This window comes from Manis pentadactyla, chromosome 5, assembly GCF_030020395.1.
Source record: "Manis pentadactyla isolate mManPen7 chromosome 5, mManPen7.hap1, whole genome shotgun sequence".
NCBI classification, from domain to species: domain Eukaryota; kingdom Metazoa; phylum Chordata; class Mammalia; order Pholidota; family Manidae; genus Manis; species Manis pentadactyla.
The window spans coordinates 154861035-154879870 of record NC_080023.1 but is presented as its reverse complement, the minus strand read 5'-3'; the positions used below and the strand labels follow the sequence as shown (position 1 = coordinate 154879870).

At 58.0% G+C, this 18836-nt stretch overlaps 1 protein-coding gene across 2 annotated transcripts; it reads left to right on the top strand.

Annotated features, from left to right (window-relative positions):
• Positions 1 to 22: 22 nt before the first annotated feature.
• On the top strand, positions 23 to 16608 carry NECAB3 (N-terminal EF-hand calcium binding protein 3). Of its 2 annotated transcripts, none has more exons than XM_036902538.2 (14): positions 23 to 65; positions 711 to 986; positions 2932 to 2956; positions 4529 to 4637; positions 5632 to 5657; positions 5848 to 5945; positions 13400 to 13536; positions 13823 to 13941; positions 14103 to 14182; positions 14276 to 14329; positions 14796 to 14932; positions 15105 to 15182; positions 15620 to 15711; positions 15805 to 16608. In XM_036902538.2, the coding sequence occupies exons 2-14, from the start codon at positions 876 to 878 to the stop codon at positions 15831 to 15833; spliced, it is 1095 nt and encodes a 364-aa protein (XP_036758433.1). In that variant the 5' UTR covers positions 23 to 65; positions 711 to 875; the 3' UTR covers positions 15834 to 16608. The 2 variants fall into 2 exon arrangements, with proteins under 2 accessions (XP_036758433.1, XP_036758434.1); XM_036902539.2 differs by having other exon boundaries at positions 25 to 65; positions 14820 to 14932.
• Positions 16609 to 18836: the final 2228 nt, after the last annotated feature.

The following is an 18836-nucleotide window of genomic DNA, read 5'->3' as shown; positions in this document are numbered from 1 at the left end:
GCCTTGGGGCAGAAGGGAGTAGGGCCAGAGGACCTGGAAGAAACCAGTGTGGCTGGAATCCTGAGGTGAGGGCTAGAGTGGAGAGAAGTTAGCTGCTTTTTCATTGGGCTTTGGGGGAACAGGGACTCACTGGTGAGTCTGAGATAGAAATGGTATGTCGTGCCTGCTGTATGGAGGACGGATTGAAGAGGGAACCAGAGGGAAGTGGGAAGAGAAGATTGAGCTGTTTGAAAGGGGAGGCGGTGGTGACTGGGAGGCAGTCCGCACCGGCCTGTTTTAACAAGCTTTAGGTGGGCTTTCTCTATGCCAGTCCCTCCTTTAAGCCCTGTGCAGTGTATCTCCACGACAACTTTATGAAGTGTCTGATCACCCATTTTGTAGAAGAGGATAGAGATACTCAGAGGTGAAGTTCCACGTGGGCCTTACCCACAAGGTGTCTGTCTTGTGTGCCCGCAGTTTGCTTTGTTGACGCAATGATGGTGTGAGACCTGCTCTCAGCACTTGCGGCCCTTCCAGCCCCGTTCCTGGCTCTGTAGTACTCCTGAGCTGAGCGTTATTTATTTAGCCAGTCCGCGGTGGAGACGACCCCTTGAGCGGTTTACTCCGCAGTCACCACACCTCCGGGAGGGTTTGGTAGCAGAAACGGGAAGGGGGACGGCGTTGGGTTCTACATCGTGCGGCTCTTGCTCACGTAGGTTCCCCTTTTCCAGACAGGGCTCAAGAGGGACTTGCACAGCACCCGGTCTCGGGCGGGAGGGGGCCTGGCCGGGGGCGGGGCCCTGGGCGTCCGCGCCGGCGCCAATGGGCGGGCGCCCCCCGCGTCCGAGACGGCGGCGCCCAGAGCCCGCAGCCGGAGCCGAGCGGGTGGCGGCGCCATGGCGTGCGCGGGGCTGCTCACCGTGTGCCTGGTCCGGCCGCCCGCGCCCGCGCCCCCGCGGCCCCCTGCGCCCGCAGCCGGGCCCACCGGACACGCGCTCTTCCAAGACGTGAGTGGGGAGCGGGCCCGGGGCGCCGGCTCTCTGGCCCCGGGGATTGTCGCGGTCTTTCTCGAGGTGGCCCTCCGGGTCCTTCTTATCAATCCCTGGGTCTCACTCGCTCTCCTTGCCCACTTCTTTCTCAGTTTGTTTTTCCCTATCTCTGTCAGGGTCTCTCCAGACCCAGGGCCCTCTGCCTCTGGGTCTCCTCCGTCTCTGTCCCTGTCTCTCGGACCCCGCCGTCTCCGTATGTCTCTCTTACCTTTATCTCCCTATCTTTTCGTCCCCTGTCTCTCTCACTTTCTCTGCATCTCTCCTTGTCTCTGTTTCAGTGCCACTGCCCCTGCAGCCCCCCAATTCTGAATCCACTTCATCTATGTGTCTGGTCTGGGGGGGGCGGCTGTCAACACTTGATCACAGAAGGAGCCATGATACCCCTCTATGGCAACCCCAGGCAGGGCTGACCCAGGCAGGGGATCCTAGAGGAGTAAGCAGACCCCTACTTGCTGACCCCAAAGTCCCTAGATCTGACCCAAGGTCCGTGGGGGATCCCACAGTTGGTCGGGGCTGCCCACAGTCATCCTCCATGGTCTGTACACCCCTCCGGTGGGTGGCAGGTGGCCCTGCATCCGCCATGGGCAACAGTGCAGAACAGCCTGGCTGGGCCTCAGTCATTGCCCTGAGCCCCTTCCCCATCTTTCACCCCAGTGCTCAGCCCCTTCCTGGTCGTTTCATGCCTCCCCCTTTCCCAGAGGTCCTTGCCAGTGGGAAAGGCTGAATTCCTACCCCCTCCCCATTGCCCCCAGTGACTCAGCACCCTGCCCACAGTCCTCCTGGCTGGAAGGGACCCGACCTTTCTGTTTCCCAGATAGAAAAACCATGGCCTGAGCAACGCACAGAGGCAGGGGCATGTTAGGGTGTGGCCCCAGGGGTCCTCACTCCCAGCTTAGCACCCCTCCCCTCAGTATTTCCATCGCCCCAGCAGGCCACACTGGACTGCTGTGTGACCCCCAGCCAGTAGCAGACCTTCTCAGTCAGGCTTCTGGCTAGGGGTCAGCTTCACTGACCCCAAGAAAACAGCCAGAAGGGAGTGGCATTCAGGACCTGGAGCTGATAGGGGCTATCTGTCCAGGCTTTGGCTTGCCCCTCCTTGCCAGGCCTGCTGGCCTTCCATTTGCTAGACTGCTTTGGGTGACCTGGGGGTCTCAGGTTCCCGGGAGAGGCAGGGATGATGTCCTAACTCTGCTCCTCTGCGTCTGTTGCCCTTCATCTCTGCTTCTCTGCCTTTGCTTGCTTTCTGCCACCCTCACTCCTGTGCATGTACACACACAAAAACTCAGGCCTACCCAAGGCCCACACACATCATAGGAAGCCCCAGCCTTGGCAGAGTTAACCCCAGTCTGCTCCCCCATGTGCTAGTGGGAAGACTGAGGCACCCATAAAGAAAGGACTGGTTGTAGCCTGCATGTCAGGGTCTTCAGTAAGCACACAGGGAAATAGCCCAGAGCCAGCAGGAGTCTGGGATGGGCCATGGCCACCGCAGAGTTGGGGGCTCAAGGCTGGGATGGGTGCCCAGGATCCTTGGGCCACATCTTGGCTCACTCCCCACCTCCTCAAGCTGGGACTGTGCTGAGGGCTGATGCATCAGACAGAACTCAGGATGGACTCTGAGTGTTGGGGGGGGGGAGCAGGGAGCTGGTCTGGGGCATCCCCTGTGAGGGCAGGTCCTGCAGGAGAAGTGAGCAAGTGGTGGGACCCGCTGTGTGCTCTTCCTCTGCCTTCCCTGTTGGAAAAGCTCCTGCAGGGCTGAGCTGGGCAGGGGGTTGGGACTAGGCTGAGCAGGAGGAAAGACGAGGCAGGGGGCAGGCTGGCCAGCTGGGGCCCTGTCGAGTTGGGTGGGGACCTCTTGCCTCCCAGGCCCTACTCAAGCTCCCATCCATGCCCTTTTGTCTTCTAGGTTTTCCGCAGAGCAGACAAGAATGGTGCGTGTGGCTTCCCCTGGGTCCTATGGTGGTGGGAAGGGAGGGGAGCATTGGGGAGGCTTGGGGGAAGGTTGGTGATTTGGGGGCACAGTCTAGGATGGAGAAAAATTGTGGGGGGACCCAAATCAGGAGAATCAATCAAAGCATCCTTCCTGGAAGAAGCATTTTGAGTCAAGCTTGGCAGGATAGAGTGGTTTAGCCAGAGGCTGGAGGTGGGAGCTTACTTTAACTTGGTTCCTTGACACAGTGGTGGGTATTTCCCATATATGACCTTGTGTTGTCTTCACAAATGCCAGCTAGGTGGGAATTCTTCAGCCCATTTCACAGACAAAGGAGCAGAGGCCCAGAGAGGTGAAGCAGGTTGCCTGAGGTCATATAGTGTTTAAGTGCTGGACCTTGAATGCAGGTCTGTGTGATGCTTGGTCCCAGACTCCCTTTGTGAGGGTCTTGAAAGGATGGGGTAATGGAGATGAGGTCTTACTGTAGGGGATTTACTCGTAGAGTTTTAGAGGGTTCAGTAACTTTCTGTGACCAACCATCTCGACTAGAAGGCTTGGGCAGAATAAAGCTGGGTCCAGGGAATTAGCTCATCCTGCCTTGGGTCCTGGGCAGTCTCAGACACTGGTCTGGGAAAACCATGAAAGGTAAAGCTGGAGCCCTTAGGGGACCCTGCAAGCAGGTAACTGCTCATAGACAACTTGGGCCCACTGTGCCCTGATTGGCCAGTTAAGGGTCTGAACAGAGGCAGCCAGTCAACCTTGACCTCACTTCCATCTTCAGACCCTTTTGCGTTTCAGCCTCCATGAGACAGGATGGTGTCCTCAGCCCTTGCTGCTTCTCCTTGGGTCTCTTGAATTTGGTAGAGACCGTTTGTCCCAATCTGCCGAGCAGGAAACAGGGCCTCATTTGGATCACAGTATTCGGTCTGGCGAGGTGCAGACCATCCCCCCAACTCCACTCCCCTGCCCCATTTGCTTAGAGACTTAACAGGCCAAACTCCCAGTGTCTTTGGCCATCCCACTCAGGTGCTCATCCTGTGCTTCGTGTCCCTGTGGAGGGGTGGTCATTCCCTCCTAAGCCAGCCCACTGCTATTTACAGGGGCTCCAGTTCATAGGAAGAGCTCATCTGCCTCCCTGTGGATTCTCTGTGAAGGGCCTGGTCCAGAGTACCAAGGTCCCCTTCACCTTGTAGCCAGGCTGGCCAGCATGTGGAGCAGAGATTTGGCCCCAGAGTCCTCCAAGTGACATCTAGGCCTTGCCATGACCTGGCTGTTTCCCAGGCTGTTCATTTGTATTTTCATTTGGCAAACATTTACTGAGTCCCCACCCAGTGCCAAAAGTACTGCCCTGTACCTTGGGTGCCTGCAAAATGGGCCCTGTTGCCTTTGGTGGGCACTTCTGAGGGCCCCAGCCCTTACGTCTCCAAAAGCCAGGCCCCCACCCAGCTCAGATTCCCGTTCCACCTGGCTAGATGGTTGAGAGATGCTGTGAGGCCTACGGCAGGGCCCAGACCTGGTAGGAAGGGTGCAGCCAGAGGTCAGGGATACCAACTCTGCTCCCTGCCACCCCCAGATGATGGTAAGCTCTCATTTGAGGAATTCCAGAATTACTTTGCTGATGGGGTTCTCAGCCCAGGGGAGCTGCGGGAGCTTTTCAGCGGCATTGATGGGCATCTCACTGAGTAAGTACAAGAAAGGGGGTAGATGAGCTGTGGGTAGGTGTGAGGTCAGGTTGTCCCAACCCCACTGCATCCCTTGCTGCCTTGGTTCTTTATGGAGGATGGGGAGCACAGGGAGAAGGGCACCAGGGCTTGGTGCAAACTTTGCCCATCCACCCACCCCCTCCTTGGCTCCAGCTTTGCCCATCATACTGCTTCCAGCTGGGGCCCCAAAATAGCCAGGTCTGAGTCACCATCCGTGGTTCAGCCCACAGGTGCCCCCCTTCCTGCTCCCTGCAGGGACCAGAGGATGCCTGGGGACAGTTGGACCCCGCCTGCTTCCACCCATTGATGCAGGTGGATAAACACGCACACCCCACCCCACGTGTGCGCCCACATCCACAGGCCTTAGCACGAGTTTGCATGCTTTCCTCCCCATGCTTTCTCATAAAGTGCACACATATATAGCTGTCCCTCCTTCTCACCCTCCACCCCCATCTCCTTAGAATAAATTCCAGGCTCTGAGTCGGGATAACCTCCCCTATTCTGAAGCTTGAGCTGGACCCTTTGTCTGCAGCGCTACCACCTCCCCACCACCAGACACCACAAATTCCTTGTTATTCAAGGACTAACTTAGGCAGCCTCTCCTCCAGGAAGCCCTTCCTGACTTACCAAGTAATACTCATGCCTTCTGTGGACTTCCCCAGACCTGGCTTCCCCTCCCAGCTCTGACCACTCCTCTCTGGCCTATGTCCACATTTGTCTCCCTGGGTCTCAAATCCCTTTGGGAGGCCAAGAGTGGGTCTAAATTCTTGCCCTCAGAGAGTATTTGATGGGGCCGTAGTGCTCTTGTACCCCCGCTGCTGCCCATTGAGTAACTTAACCCGGGGTGGGTGAAGGCAGAAGCTGCTGCCTTGTCAGGCCGAGCTGGGCCGTGGGGGGGAAGAATTTTGGCTTCAGAGCCCTAGGTTACCAGGCCCAAGTCTTCATGTCTGAAGGATGCCTTCTTTTCCTGCAGCAATTTGGAAACTGAGAAACTGTGTGGTGAGTAGGCCCGTGTCTCCCGGTCCACTTGGGCAGGTGGGTGTGATGAGAGGCCATTGCTGGTCTTCTGTTGGAACGGGTTGGGCTCGGCTGGGCTCAGGATATGAGGACTGGCTGTCCGCTAAGGAATTCCAGGCTGGGTAAATGGGTGGGGATTCCAGGAACCTTTGAGCACCTCCTCTGCCCACAGACTACTTCTCAGAACACCTGGGTGTGTACCGGCCTGTGCTGGCTGCTCTGGAGTCACTGAACTGTGCAGTGCTCACTGCCATGGACACCACTAAGCTGGTGAGTGGAGGGGCAAAATGAGGGCAAGGGGTCCTGTCTGCTGTGCTGTGGCTCAGGGCTGTGGAGCTGGAGGTCTGGGTTCAAGTCCTGACTCTCCCATTTTTCTGGCTGTGCATTTTTACCTCTCTGGGCCTCAGTTTCTTCATCTGTAAACTGAGGAGAGTAATAGAGCCTACTGCCATACATTTTTTGTGAAATGAGATTGAAAGCAGGGATTTTTGTTTGTCGTGTTCTCTATTCCCAGCGCCCAGAACTATGTCTGCTATGCAGTAGCCACTTAGTAACGACAGCTGCTGCTACTGTTTTTTTTTTTATTATTGGCCAGACCTAACTGTTGTGGGCTATCAAGTTCAGGACCCAGCAGGGATGGGCTGGGACATGGGGTGTGCTCAGACATGTCCACAGGCCCATACCAGTGTGTAGAGCCTCGGGGGGTGGGGCCTGGCCTGGGGACATGCGTGAGTAGGCAGGTGTGTGTGCACCCACATCTGCACGTGAACACAAGTATAAATGGTGCTCACAGCCAGGGCTCTGGTTACTTGGATGGTGACTTCTTTTGCGTGTTCCTTTTAAGAAATGTCTTCACTGCTCTTTGTCCCATAGTTGTTAATAAGTGGGTGAGGAGGGAACAGTGAGCAGGCCTGGGATTGTGTTTGATCCCACTTTTTACAGAAGGGGAAACTGAGGCCCTCAGTGAGTCAATGATTAGCTAAGGCTACCTAACCAGAGCTCCCTTTCTGGTTGCTTTCACATGGGATTTAGCTTTTCAAAGGGTCACCCCTTGGGGCCTGGCATGGGTTGGGAATCCAAATGGTACATGATGAGGGGTTGGTATGTTTCTGATGATTTCCACATCTGTGGCCTGGACATGAGTGGGGGCATTGCTTTCCTTATGGTTATGGAAACAGGACCCTGGGGGTAGCCAGCTGGACTGGCATTCTCTGAATTGGCATTAGTTAGGGAGGATTCAAATTGCAAGTCACAGGCCTAGGGGCCCCCAACCACCTCCTCCTGGCCCACAAAGAGGTAAGGGGTAACTCATCATCACACAAGGACTGTGCCAGTTCCAATCACTAGAGACTTTTATCTGGCACTCAGTGCCTCTGATAGAGCTGAGCCTCTGCCTCTGCAACACCCCCTTGTGGCACCATCTCCTCCAGTCCAGTATGACCCAGTTAAACACTTCATGCACTAGCCTGGAGCCACACTCCTGGTACATGGCCCGGGTTATCCAGTGGCACTGGAAGGAGTGCAGTGAGGCTACCATGGAGCCACCTGTCCATACTGCTGTGCCACGCCAAGGCTGCAGTGCCCCATAGCCAGCTGCCGGCACTGAGCTTCCAGCTCCATCTCCAGACGCTCAGTAAAGCCAAGGAAAAGTGTGGAGCCACCAGCCAGCACGACGGTGTCCACCAGCCGTGTCCGTAGTGTTGCAGGCACCCTCTGCAGTGCCCGGAAGGCCAGTGTGGGCAGTGCTGGCCCAGCTCGGCCTATCAGACCCGGCTGGAAGATGGGTTCTGGGCAGCGGAAGTGCGCTGCTGGGGCAGGCAGAGCACCTGTCTAAGCAGAAACTGGCCGGATGGTGGCGGGCAGGGTTGTGGAGGTCACCGGTCGAAATCCAGCGATACATAGCAGCAGCTCTTCTTGAGCTGTGTGAGGGTCTTGCGGGGCAGGACTTGCAGTCGTAGATCGGGGCACGCTGCCAGGAGCTGGTCCCTAAGGTAGCGCGACAGGGTACTGCCTGCCACGAGTGGTCCGCATAGACGGGCGTGGCGTAGCACATGCCCGCGCCCTCCTCCACGGCCAGCCCGCTGAACGCGCCAGTAGGGCAGAGCGCCAGCAACGCTGTGCTGGCCATGTGGCACGCGGGCACTGCCAGGGCCTCGAACAGCAGCTGGGCCATCCTCACGGCCCGCGGGTGGCGCCGACGGTGAGTCGTCGCCCACTAGTACCGGCCACTGCTCTTGGCACACCTGCAAGCCGCCCACCAGCAGGCGCCCCCACAGCCCCTCCAGCGCCTCCCAGTCCACCACCACGCCGTGCTTGATGGGGTGCGCCCGCGTCACGCCGACCGCCAGCTCGCAGCCCGGTGCGCCGCGCAGCACGGGTCGGTCCCAGCTGGGCACCAGGCTGGAGCTCTTCAACACCAAGCGTGGCTGTTCCTCGCCCGCGAAGTCTGCCTTTACGAAGCCGGAGCCCTGGTCCATCACCACCGCGACGCGGCCGAGGGCGGGCGGCCGGCGGACCCGGCGGCTCCCCGACGCCGACACCACCTTCCGCCCATCGGCCGAAGGCTCCGCCCCCGGGTTCGGTCCCGCCCCGGTCTGAGGCGTTTCATCTGGCTCGGCTCGGGTTAAGTCCCGGCTTTTCTGGGCTTCGTGGCTAGAGCCTTCAATTCTTGGCTCCTCCCTCTGGTCCTGAGGCCCCGCCCTCTGGTCAGAGCCGATGTCTCTGTTCAGCTCTCGGCTCCGCCCAGAGGCTGGAGACCCCGCTTCCGGTTGCAGTGTAGGGCTCCGCTCCCGCTGTGCTCTTCGCCCTCCCCAGGCTCCAGGTTGAAAGTCGCCACCGGGGACCAGGTCCCACCCGCTCTCTGGGGACTCGCCTCTGCTGCGCGGCTCAGCCCTCGCAGGGGCGGATGATGGGAGGGCCAGGCCAAATCCTTTTAGATACTGAGAAGCCCGCAGGAGCAGCAGGGCCCTAAGGATGAAGGGGTCTTGTGGCAGTGTCATCGGGACATACACCTCCCCAAGGGACCCAGGAGTCCAGCCCAGCCCCTGAACCCCGCGGTCTCCTGATACCACTCCCCTGGGCTTGACCAAAGTTAGTTCCTTGTGTGGAGGTGGGAAGGCTGGTCAGAGAAGAAAGGAAAAGAATGGAGATTGGACTCACTGTGATCTCAGGCCTCTGCTTTCATGAAACTACCAGGGTCCATACTCTCTCCTGGGACAGGGCCGAGGGGCAGTGTTTTTTGAGATCCAGGAGTCTGCCCAGCACAACCAATCTGATTCCTTCCCCAAACCACTTCGGATTATCTGTCCAAATGTGTGGCTTCTCCCCTCTCAATGCTGAAGAGAAAGCTCTTAATCACAGGTCTGTTAGCCACTCCAAGGACCTCTGTGTGCTTAGCCCTGAGGGGCCCAGGCAGCTCACATAGGGGTCCTACCCTCAGTGGCTTCCACCTACGGACTCTTGTAGGCTTGAGTTTGTGACTCAGTTCTGAAGCTAACTCAGTGAGCAAGTCCTACTTCTTTTCTCTGCAGGGTCTCATTCTCTTTAGGACCAGGTGAGCGTGAGATAAATAGGGATTCTATTACGTCTTATGGATCCTAAAGGTGAATCAGGGTTCGGAATCGGACTGGAAGCAGGGCCTGACTGCAGGGCTGTGGGGAATCCAGGGTGTGCACTGTCTCTACATTGTGTTTTTTATTCTTCTGAAGAATGATGTGCTGGTCATGTTCATGTAGAAAACAGTCTTTTACACCTCCTGAATCACAGTCCTAGGGACGGGGCTGATAGGACCTGCTTAGGCCGATAGGACCAATGGCTAGGAGGAATGGTCACATTAAGGAACATGGTTTATCCTGATTGTAAGCATATGGATGGTAGGAAAGGGTCAGTTCTTACAAACAGTGGGGAGATGCTGTTGCTCATGCAACCTCCAGCCTGATGCAGGTGACATGAAGGGATCTGACTGTGTTGACTCTAAGGAGAAAGTGCGTCTCCAGCAGAAGCTGGGCCTGTGTCTTTAAAGAGCTGATACCTTGCCTCCAAAGGGGGCATTCTGAGGCTAGGTGCCAGTGGAAGGCAGGCTACAGGTTTGGCAGAGCTGGGGCAGCACTAGGGGCTGGAGCTGGGTTTGGGACCTAGGAGAGTGAGGACAATCTGAGTCTTGCCTACAGAAGGTGTGCCAGGCCTCTCCTGAGTTAGGGAGTTGAAACTCGAGTTGGAGACCACAGTGGCAGAATGACCAGAGCAAGGGTGAGGGTGGAAGTCACTGGGAAGTGTAGAGGGGAAGGCAGGCTGGGGTGCTGGACCTGTACATGGAAATAAAGAGGTTTGGGCATTTCCCTGTGGGCAGTGGAGAACCAGTGCCAGTTTATGAACGGGGAGAGTGAACTGCCCTATAGTAGATAAGTGGTCTGGGAGAAGCCTTTGGCTGCAGTGTGGGGAAGGGGATGGGACAGGGTAGGTTGAGAGACAAGTGATGGAGCTGCCCTGGGCATTACCAAGCAGAGTTGGGTAAGAGTGAGGGGTTGGAGGCCCATGGACTCAAACCTCCCCACAGGGTGCTATCCCAGGCGGAATGTGAGTCTCGGGCTGCCCCCCGCTGCCCCGTCCTACCCCCTTGGGACCCTCACAGTTTTCCCCAGGGTGGTGGCTGTCTGCCTGGAGCCTTCCCCCTGCCTAAGGAGGCCTCCGGAATGTTGAGGGTTCTTGGAGATGCCAGGCATTGCTGGAAACAGGCCCCGCCTCCTAGCGTGGCCAAGCCTCGGTTTGTCCAAACTCACCTCTGACCCGGCCTGGAGTTGAGAGGGGAGGGAACCAGCCTCCCTCACCGTGGCAGAGGGCCTCCTCCCCAGCTCGAGGCAGGGGTTCGACGATTGGGTCTCAAAGAAGGAGAAGGCAACAACGGCCTTGGCTGCAGGCCCGGCTGTTGCTCCACCCTCGGTTAGCTCGTTTCATCCCTGTCTCAGAGACTCAGTTTCCCCCCACCCGGCCAGGCACCCGGACGCCTGGGACAGAACTAGCCCGGGCGGGGTTGCTGCGCGCTCTTTATCGGGCCGGTCCCGGGCCGTTGGCAGCGGCGCCTCTTGTGCGGCTGCTCGCCTGCGGGGTCGGGCTCGCTCGCGGCCAGCGCGGCGCGACCTCGGCCCCGTCCCCCGTGGCCCCGGGCCCGCCCGCCGCGCGGCTCCCTCTTGGTGCAGCCGGGAGTCCGGCAGCAGCAGCAGCGCCGGGATTGTCCTCATCTCTCGCGCGCGTGCGCCCTCTGGCCGCTCGGCTCAGTTGCCGGCTCCTCAGTTCCGCGCCGCCTCCGGGGAGCCCGGCACTGGGGTGCTCAGCGCGTCCCCGCCCGGCCGCCCGCGCCACGCGGCGGGCTCCGCCGCCGCCTCGGCGAGCTGCTGCCGCTTATTCAGGGGGAAGAGCAGCACGATCGTGGGCTGGTGGCGGGGCAGGGGGCGTGAGGGGAAAGGGCCCGCCCGCCCTGCTCCCGGGGACCCTCACGCACCGTGGTTCTGTCCCCCGGGTTTGCCCCCTCCGCGTTTCCGGGACTGCCCAGAGGAACGTGCTCCCCACCCTGTTCCATCGCCCGGGACTCCTGCCCCCTCTGGAAACCCTCACCCACCCGAGGTTGATCTGACACCTTGCTCAGTCCACGTTTATGGGATCCCTGCCCGCCTTCCTGGCCTGGATGCTGGGACCCTCACCCACCCTGGCACTGATCCAGGGCCTCTGCCCGCTTGAAGAGGGGGAAAGCATGCGTTGAGGCAGGGGGTGGGGAAGGGGATATAAAGGAACAATCTATGCCTGTAGCCCCAGTGGTACCAACTAGAGGCGAGTCCCTATGCCAGGCCCTCCCCCCACCTGTTGGGCTCCCAAGCTCAGGTACCTCCTGGTTTCTGGATCCCTACTCTGTCTCCTGGGCTTTTAGGACCCCATCCCCACTCATGTGGGCCCCTGGACTCAGGAGGGTTCTCGAGCCCCTTCCATGCCTTTTCACAGGCTTTGACCCCCAGCATCCCTTCCTACCCGCCTGCCCAGGTTCCCTGACTCCCACCTGCCCCTTGCCCCTGGCGCTCACACTTGCTTCTTTCTCTTTAGGCGGCTGAAGAACTGTTTCCACCCGGCCTTGTCCATGTCGGCTGGCCTCTCCTTTCGGGCCTGCTTGGGTACTTTGGTCCTCCTGTGGGAACTGTTGTTTCCCATGGCAGGGCTGGTCACCTCGGGGGCCACAGCTCATGCTGCCTCTGCCCTGCCCTCTGGCTGGGGACCCGTCCCCGGCTCTGTCCAGGGGAGGCTACATCGTGACCTCGTGGGTCAGTCACGAGGCTCCAGGCTCCTCCCAGAACCCATAGGCGAATCTTGGCCTCATTCACTCGGTCTGTGACTTCTTCTGGCCCTGGTTTCTCAGCCCTAAAACTGGGCTAATGATCATAAGTGAGGCAATACTGGAAAGGTGCTTAGTGTGAGTAGAGAGGAATTCTGTGGCTTGGGTTTTAATTCTGGCTCTGCTGCTAACTAATTGTTGATCTTGGCCAAGGTACCCAACTGCTCTAGGCCTCAGTCTTCTCAACTGTAAAATGGGGTCAATCACGGTTCCTGTAAGTTATTAGGAAGATTAAATGAAATTCTGCTTGGATGAGGGCCTGGCATAAAGTTGGTGCTTGTGTCAGCCAGGTTCTGTTACAAGCAACAGCAACTGATCAGTTCTCTTAAGTGCCCCAAAGAGAATTTATTGGAAGGATTTCAGAGAGCTCAGAGCATGGCCAGGAAATCTGGAGACCAGGCTTGGAGATAGGACACAAACCATGGCCTGTCTGAGAAAGAGAGGACCCAGCCTCCTGTGTCCTGCCTTCCAGCTCATAAGCCTGACCCCATGTAATGGCTGAGCCAAGGCGGGTCATGGACAGAGATGAAGCTCCTGATGGCTTATGCCTCTGGGGCCCCTTGTAGAGGGAGGATGAGCACCTGGGTCACTGCTCCCCAGGACTCCCATCCTGGGCTGTGTCCTTCATAGGAACTAACTCACTGGAGCTTCTCAGCAGCTCAGTGAGATGGCTGTTGTTAACCCTTTTTATAGGTAGGAAACTGAGGTACAGGGAGGTGAAGGTAGTTGGGCATTCTGAGCATCCTAAGTGGGTAGCATAGGGCTGTTACACAGTTGGCCTCCTTGTCTCTCTGCCCACCTTGGGAGGGTAGGGAAAGAGACCAGTGCTGTAGATTGGATCAGTGCTGGGAGATAGAGAGAGAGAGTGAGAGTGTGTGTGTGTGTGTGTGTGTGTGTTTAGGCAGAGCCACCTGGCTTTTATCTGTAGCTCATAAAAGGTGCTCAGTAAATGCTTGTTGCATGGATAAGTGAATGAATGGATGCATGCTTACATATATAGTGAGTTGGGGCCACATCACACCATCATTTTATCTCATGTGTTAAAATTGGCCTTTGAATGCCCTGTAACCTGCCCCACCCCCCACCAGCTTAGCTGTGCCTGGAGCCTGCCTCCTCTGCTAAAGGTGGTAGGCCCAGTAGGGGCCTTGGGCCCAGAGAAAGGCAGGTGCCTCCCTGTAAGTTGGCCTCACAGCTCCCAAGAAGGCAGGCTAGGCCCTGCTTCCATTCCCAGCACCCTCCTGCCTAATCCAGATCTGCATGCTCTCTGCTCTTTATGCTGCCACTGTTGCTTTGATAGGCAGTGGGCGGGGGAGCAGGCTCCCCATTCGGAAATATGTGCTACCCCCAGGAGTATGAGCGGGCCTCCAAGGTGGACCAGTTTGTGACACGCTTCCTATTGCGGGAGACAGTGAGCCAGCTACAAGCCCTGCAGAGCTCGCTGGAGGGGGCATCAGAGACCCTGGAGGCCCAAGCCCGAGGCCCACGGTATGTGAGGGGCCCAAGTGATCTGTGGATCCCATTTGTGAGTGCCCATTGTCTCCACATTCCAAGTCCCTCAGTTTTCTTCTCTGTAGTCCAGCATTCCAGAACCAAAATTCTTGTTCTGGGCAGGGAGGCCAAGAAGGGGTGAGAGGGGGCAGTTGGCTTTGAGGATGGGCCTCAATGGCTCAGGAAGCCTGTCTTGCCACATCCAGACGTGGCCCTGTTCTGGGGCTCCAGCCCTCAGCCCTACAGGTCTGGGAGCAGTGGGCTGACCCTCCACTTTCCTTAGGTCCGATGAAGAGAGCATGGAGGTACACGGGAGGCCCCAGGGCAGCCGGCGGGCAGGGCGCAGGGCCCTGCGGAGCATCAGTCGGTCACCTGCCTGGTCTCCTGGCCCCTCTGACCCAGGTGGGCCTGTGGCAGGGCGGGAGGGCTGGCTGCGGAGGGTCCAGGGTGGGCGCAGCATCGCCCAGTCCCTGCCCCTCCAGCGCCCCTCAGTTCATCCTGAGAAGCCTCCCAAGCTCAGGGGGCCCATGCCTGACTTCCCCTCATGGGCCCTCCACCCCCAGGGCAGAGCTCGGAGGCTGAGATGCAGTGGCGGCTCCAGGTCAACCGTCTCCAGGAGCTCATCGACCAGCTTGAGTGCAAGGTGAGCAGCCGGGTGGCCAGTGCCCTGATGGGAAGGACCTTCCTGAAAGCCAGCCACATGCCAAGGGCCTGGTCCACACTCTGTCTCTCATAGGCTCCAAGGCTGGAACCCCTGCATGAAGAGCAGCTCTCCAAGGGGCCTGACTCGGTGAGTCCAGGACAGGGACAGATAACTGGGTGTCAGGTGAGGAGCTGGTGCTCATGAAGTGAGGGGGTTCACAGGCCCGGCTGCCCATCCTGCCTCTGCAGTGCACACATGCCCCCTTCCCCAGGCCTGGCAGCCAAGTGCTGGGTTCAGGCCCTTGCCCTGTGGCCCTGCAGGAAATGCCCTTTTCTGGGCATCAGTTTCTTTCATCTGCTTTTCTGAAAGCTGGTCTGGAGGCTGGAGGGGGCAGTAGGAAGTAGTGGCATGATGCAGGAGGGAGGGACAGCAGCTAGCTAGATTAAGGCAGCAATCTTGGTGATGGGGAGAGTAGGATGGAGTCAGGGATCCTGGGGCTGGGCTGGAGCAGGAGTCTCACCTCAGGGTAGGCTGGGTCTGGTACAAGTCAAGAAGGGCAGGGTCCTCCTGGAGGCCACAGCTGGTCTGTCACCTGTGCCCTGCCCTACCCTAGCTGACTGGGCTGCCTCTTTGCCAGCACATCCTCATGGCCCAGAGGCAGGTGCGGGTGGCAGAGGAAGCCCTCCAGGACTTCCACCGTGCCCTGTGCTGCTACGTGGACTTCACAGAGGCCCAGAGCCATTGCCTGCAGTGAGTCCCCAGCTGGCTGGTGGGCTGGCCGAGGTCAGGGGTGTGGGGGGTGAGCAGGGAGGAGTGCCAGGGCTGGGCGTCCTGGGCCAGGGCTCCTATTAGACACCCCTGGCTGGGTGGGCAGCAGTAGAGATAGCCGGGGCCTGGCCTGGCCGTCTCTTTGGCCCCACAGTGTGTCTGCTCAGAAGATGCTGGACAATGCTTCCTTCACCGTGTACGAGTTCTGGAAGGATGAGGCCTCCTGGAGAAGGTACGAGTGATGGTCTAACAGCTAACATTTATTAAGGATGGGCCCTGGAGAGAGGTTTGGATTCAAGTCATCCTCTCCTATTCACTGGCTGTGTGACCTCAGGAGAGTTACTTAACCTCTCTGAGCCCTCCTGGCCTTGTTTCCAAAATGGGAATAACAGTTCCACCTTCATATGAGCTAAGTGAGATGTGTGAAGAACAGAACACAGTGCCAGGTACATAGTAGGTGCTCAGTGAATATACACTGTTGCTACTGCAACAAGCCCCTGTGTGTTACTTCATGTTATCCTCACAGTATTCCAGGACAGTAGCCACTCTTGTCCCCATATCACAGAGGAGAAACAGGCTCAGAGGCAGTATGAGGAAGGGCTGGGTGGCAGCGCTGGGGTGGGACTGGGGATTAGCTCCAGCCCCAGTGCTCTCCACCGCCCTCCCCAGGCATCAGCAGTCTGCCTGCAGTAAGGCCTTCCAGCGCATCCTCATTGACCTCCTGCAGGCTCCGGACACCCTCACCACTGTGTTCTTCCCAGGTGTGCAGCAGCCCCCATCTCCCTGCACAGCCCTGGGACCTGGGGAGGGAAGTGGGCCCCTGATGCCCTCTGACCCTGTCTTTGACCCTCCAGCCTCCTGGTGGATTATGAATAATAACTGAGCCTGATCTGCATAAGCCAAGGACCCTGGGGCCCTGCTGGCCTCCTTCAGGGGCTTCTGGACTTGTCAACTGACCACCACAAGTTCACTGACACTCCTAGATCTGGGGCCTGGCTCTCAGAGGCTCCCCAGACCCAGTTGGTGGAGAGCCTCTCAGCCCAGGGATCAGGGACTGGGCTGCCTGCTTTGTTTCTTTATCAATGTATTTCATTGTTTATCTTCAGCCTGAGGCACTCTGGTGCCTGCCTGGCTCAAAGGCCTGGATCCTGGTCCCCTCTGCCTCTGCTTTGTTGTGTGGCCCAGGGCAGATCCCTTCCCTCTCTGGGTGGCCCTGGGCTATCTGGCTGCCTAGGGGCTGCCCTGCTTTCTTCCTGCTGTCTTGGGGTCAGGCTTCCGCTCTTCCTCAAGCAGTAGCAGGACCAGGGCTGATGCTCAGGGACCCCTGCCCTGCCCCCTCCTGAACCTGGACCCCTGAAGCCGGACTGGATCCATCTGCAGTGTGGGCAGTAAGGACCTGGGTGCCCCCGTCACCCTCTGAGTTGGCAGGCTCCTGGCTTCCAGCACCCACGGCTGCACCACAGACCCCTGGAGGATCTTGGGTTGGTTTGCGTGTCATTTGCATGCTCATGCCCACCCATACTCAGGGCACTATGGGAAGCCCTAAGGTGACCTTGTAAAGTAGCAATAATTTGGGCCCAGAGTTGCCTGCTGCCCCCAAATACCTCTGAATCCCAGGCCAGGACCCCAGCACAGAGGCAATAAAGGCAGTGATCCCCTCTGGTGTCGTGTCCTCTCTGTCCCTCAGCAAGGCCAGGCTGTGGTGCCAGTTTGTATGTCTGACCACAGACTCGGCAGGAAACTTCTTTAGAAACCAACTGAGTCCTATCTCAAGTCCCTGTGTCTGCAGGTGGTTGGGGCTTAGTCACAGCAGACTCAGGTTTCTTCAGTTTAGGGTCCTCTCACCCCTACAAACCCTGGTTCTGGAGTCTTGCCTGGGAGAGGAGTGTGGGCGTGGTCTCTGCTGTCAACATCTCCGAAGTCTGTGGGTGCTCCAGCTTCATACCCCGTGCTCTCATCAGCAGGCTGTGAGGTGGAGCTTGGGGCAGAGCACATTCTCTCAGAGTCCCAGATAGTGTGACTGGATCCCTGTGGGAAGACCTGTCCCTTGACAGGGCCTCCCCCACTTCCAGGCTGGACTTGTCACCCCCCTGCCACCTGACAGGGCCACAGAGCATTTCCAGGAGAGTTAACGGTTGTTAGTCCATCCAGCCACGGGGGGCGCTCCTTCGGGCCATGTCGGGGAAGGGAGTGGGGGCCAATGGGAGAGGTGATGGATGTGGACATGGTTTTTTTTTTAAAGGGGAGGTATGTGGCACCCCCAGGGCACAGGATGGCCTCTAGCCTGATCTGGAGGTTGTGGGGTCAGAAGCTTTTCAGCAGAGGAAACATGCCCAGGCTCTGAGCAGGAGGGCTTGCCCCTCTGAACTGAAGGAAGTCAGCAGTGGGCTGAAGCCGGGGTGAGGGGAGCAGGGGCTGAGGTGAAGGTGGGGAGGCAGCAGGGCCTCCAAGGTGCTTCATCCTGAGGAGGCTGTGGTGGGTTTAAGCTGACATCTTACCTGTGTCCTGAAGGCCCAGTGGTGCTAGTTCTTCCTGGGGGCTGGGGCATGGGAGGAAGGCAGCTTGAGTGGATGTCCTGGTCTGGGACTCCTGGCACGTCTTCTCATGACACCCACAGGACTTCAGGCTGGCAGGGGGACACAGCTGCTCCCACCACCTGGCCACCCAAACCAAAGAACCGGCACAGGGGCCCGGTGGCTCTTTGGCCAGCACCATGCCAGGCTGCCCTTATTTCCCAGGCTCTTGGGGATTCTGGAACATGCTGCCAGCACCTGAGCCACACAGCCTGAGGTTTAGTGTCCTTGATAGAGAAGCCTATCCAAGAGGAACTAGTCCTGCTTTCTAGTGTTCTGATTCCATTTCCTCTACAGCAAGAGCAAAACCTTAAAACTGAAAGGCTTGTCATCGCCATCTCTGCAGAGGCCGAAGCCCTCAAGCTGGCATCTTGATGCCTCACATTTGTGCCCTTGCCTGCCTAGCCCTGCAATGAAGTTCAGAATGCTAATACCTTTTTTTTTTAAAGATGAGTTGTGTCCTTCCTTGCTGAAAGCTTGGAGGTGCTGAGGAGGGGAGAGTGGTCAGTCTTGCAGGGTTTGGGATGGCCTCTTGGAGATAGTGACATTTGGTTAGAGCTGTAAGACATCAGTAGGAGGGTCTCCAAACAGATGTGAGGAGTGGGTAAGAGGGCGAACACTGCAGACAAAAGGAACAGAATCTGGAACTGTGGAGCGTGAGGGATTGGCAGTGAGTCGAGGAGGCCAGGCGAGAGGGAGTTTGTTGTCTTGCACGTAATGGGGAGCCAGTAGGTTGCCAGACAGAACAGCACTGTGGGTGGGTGTGCGGGCTGGACTACAGACAGGAGGCTGGAGAGCAAAGTTCTGAGCTCAGGCTGTTGGGGGTACAGGGGAGGCCTTTTCTTTGTGTCTTAACTCTTGCACGCCCACCTTCATCTCCATCTTGCCATCCTGCTACCTGCCAGGTCTCTGCCACCATCATCTCTGGCCTAGAAGGCCATGGCAGCCTCCTCATTGGGCTTCCCATCTCCCCTCCACCCTCACTTCACAGACCATTCACTGTAAGGGAACAGATGGGGCTTTTAAAACACTGCCGTGGTGACCACACCCCTCTGGCTAAGCAGCACAATAATGCCTTCAGCATCAAGATCAGGTTTGATTTCTTGGCTTGGCATCCAAGGCCCTTAGCAGTTAGTCCCCATTCCCAGTATGTGCAACCTCCTCTCCCTGAAACACATACCAGTTGACCTGGGCTACTCAGAACCTCTGTCACCCACCTCCTCGCCTGCCTTGTCCCCTCTTCCACTGCAGAAATGCCGCCTCAGCCTCTGGGTCACCTTTCACAATCTTTGTCCTCAGTGCCCTGCTATTGG

What these genes read in the sequence shown, in the direction of transcription:
- NECAB3 (XM_036902538.2), top strand. Translation starts at nt 876, where the DNA reads ATGGCGTGCGCGGGGCTGCTCACCGTGTGCCTGGTCCGGCCGCCCGCG. An exon ending in GCCCAAGCCCGAGGCCCACG is followed by an intron (nt 13,537 to 13,822) that starts GTATGTGAGGGG and finishes CACTTTCCTTAG; the next exon opens with GTCCGATGAAGAGAGCATGG. An exon ending in TCGACCAGCTTGAGTGCAAG is followed by an intron (nt 14,183 to 14,275) that starts GTGAGCAGCCGG and finishes TGTCTCTCATAG; the next exon opens with GCTCCAAGGCTGGAACCCCT.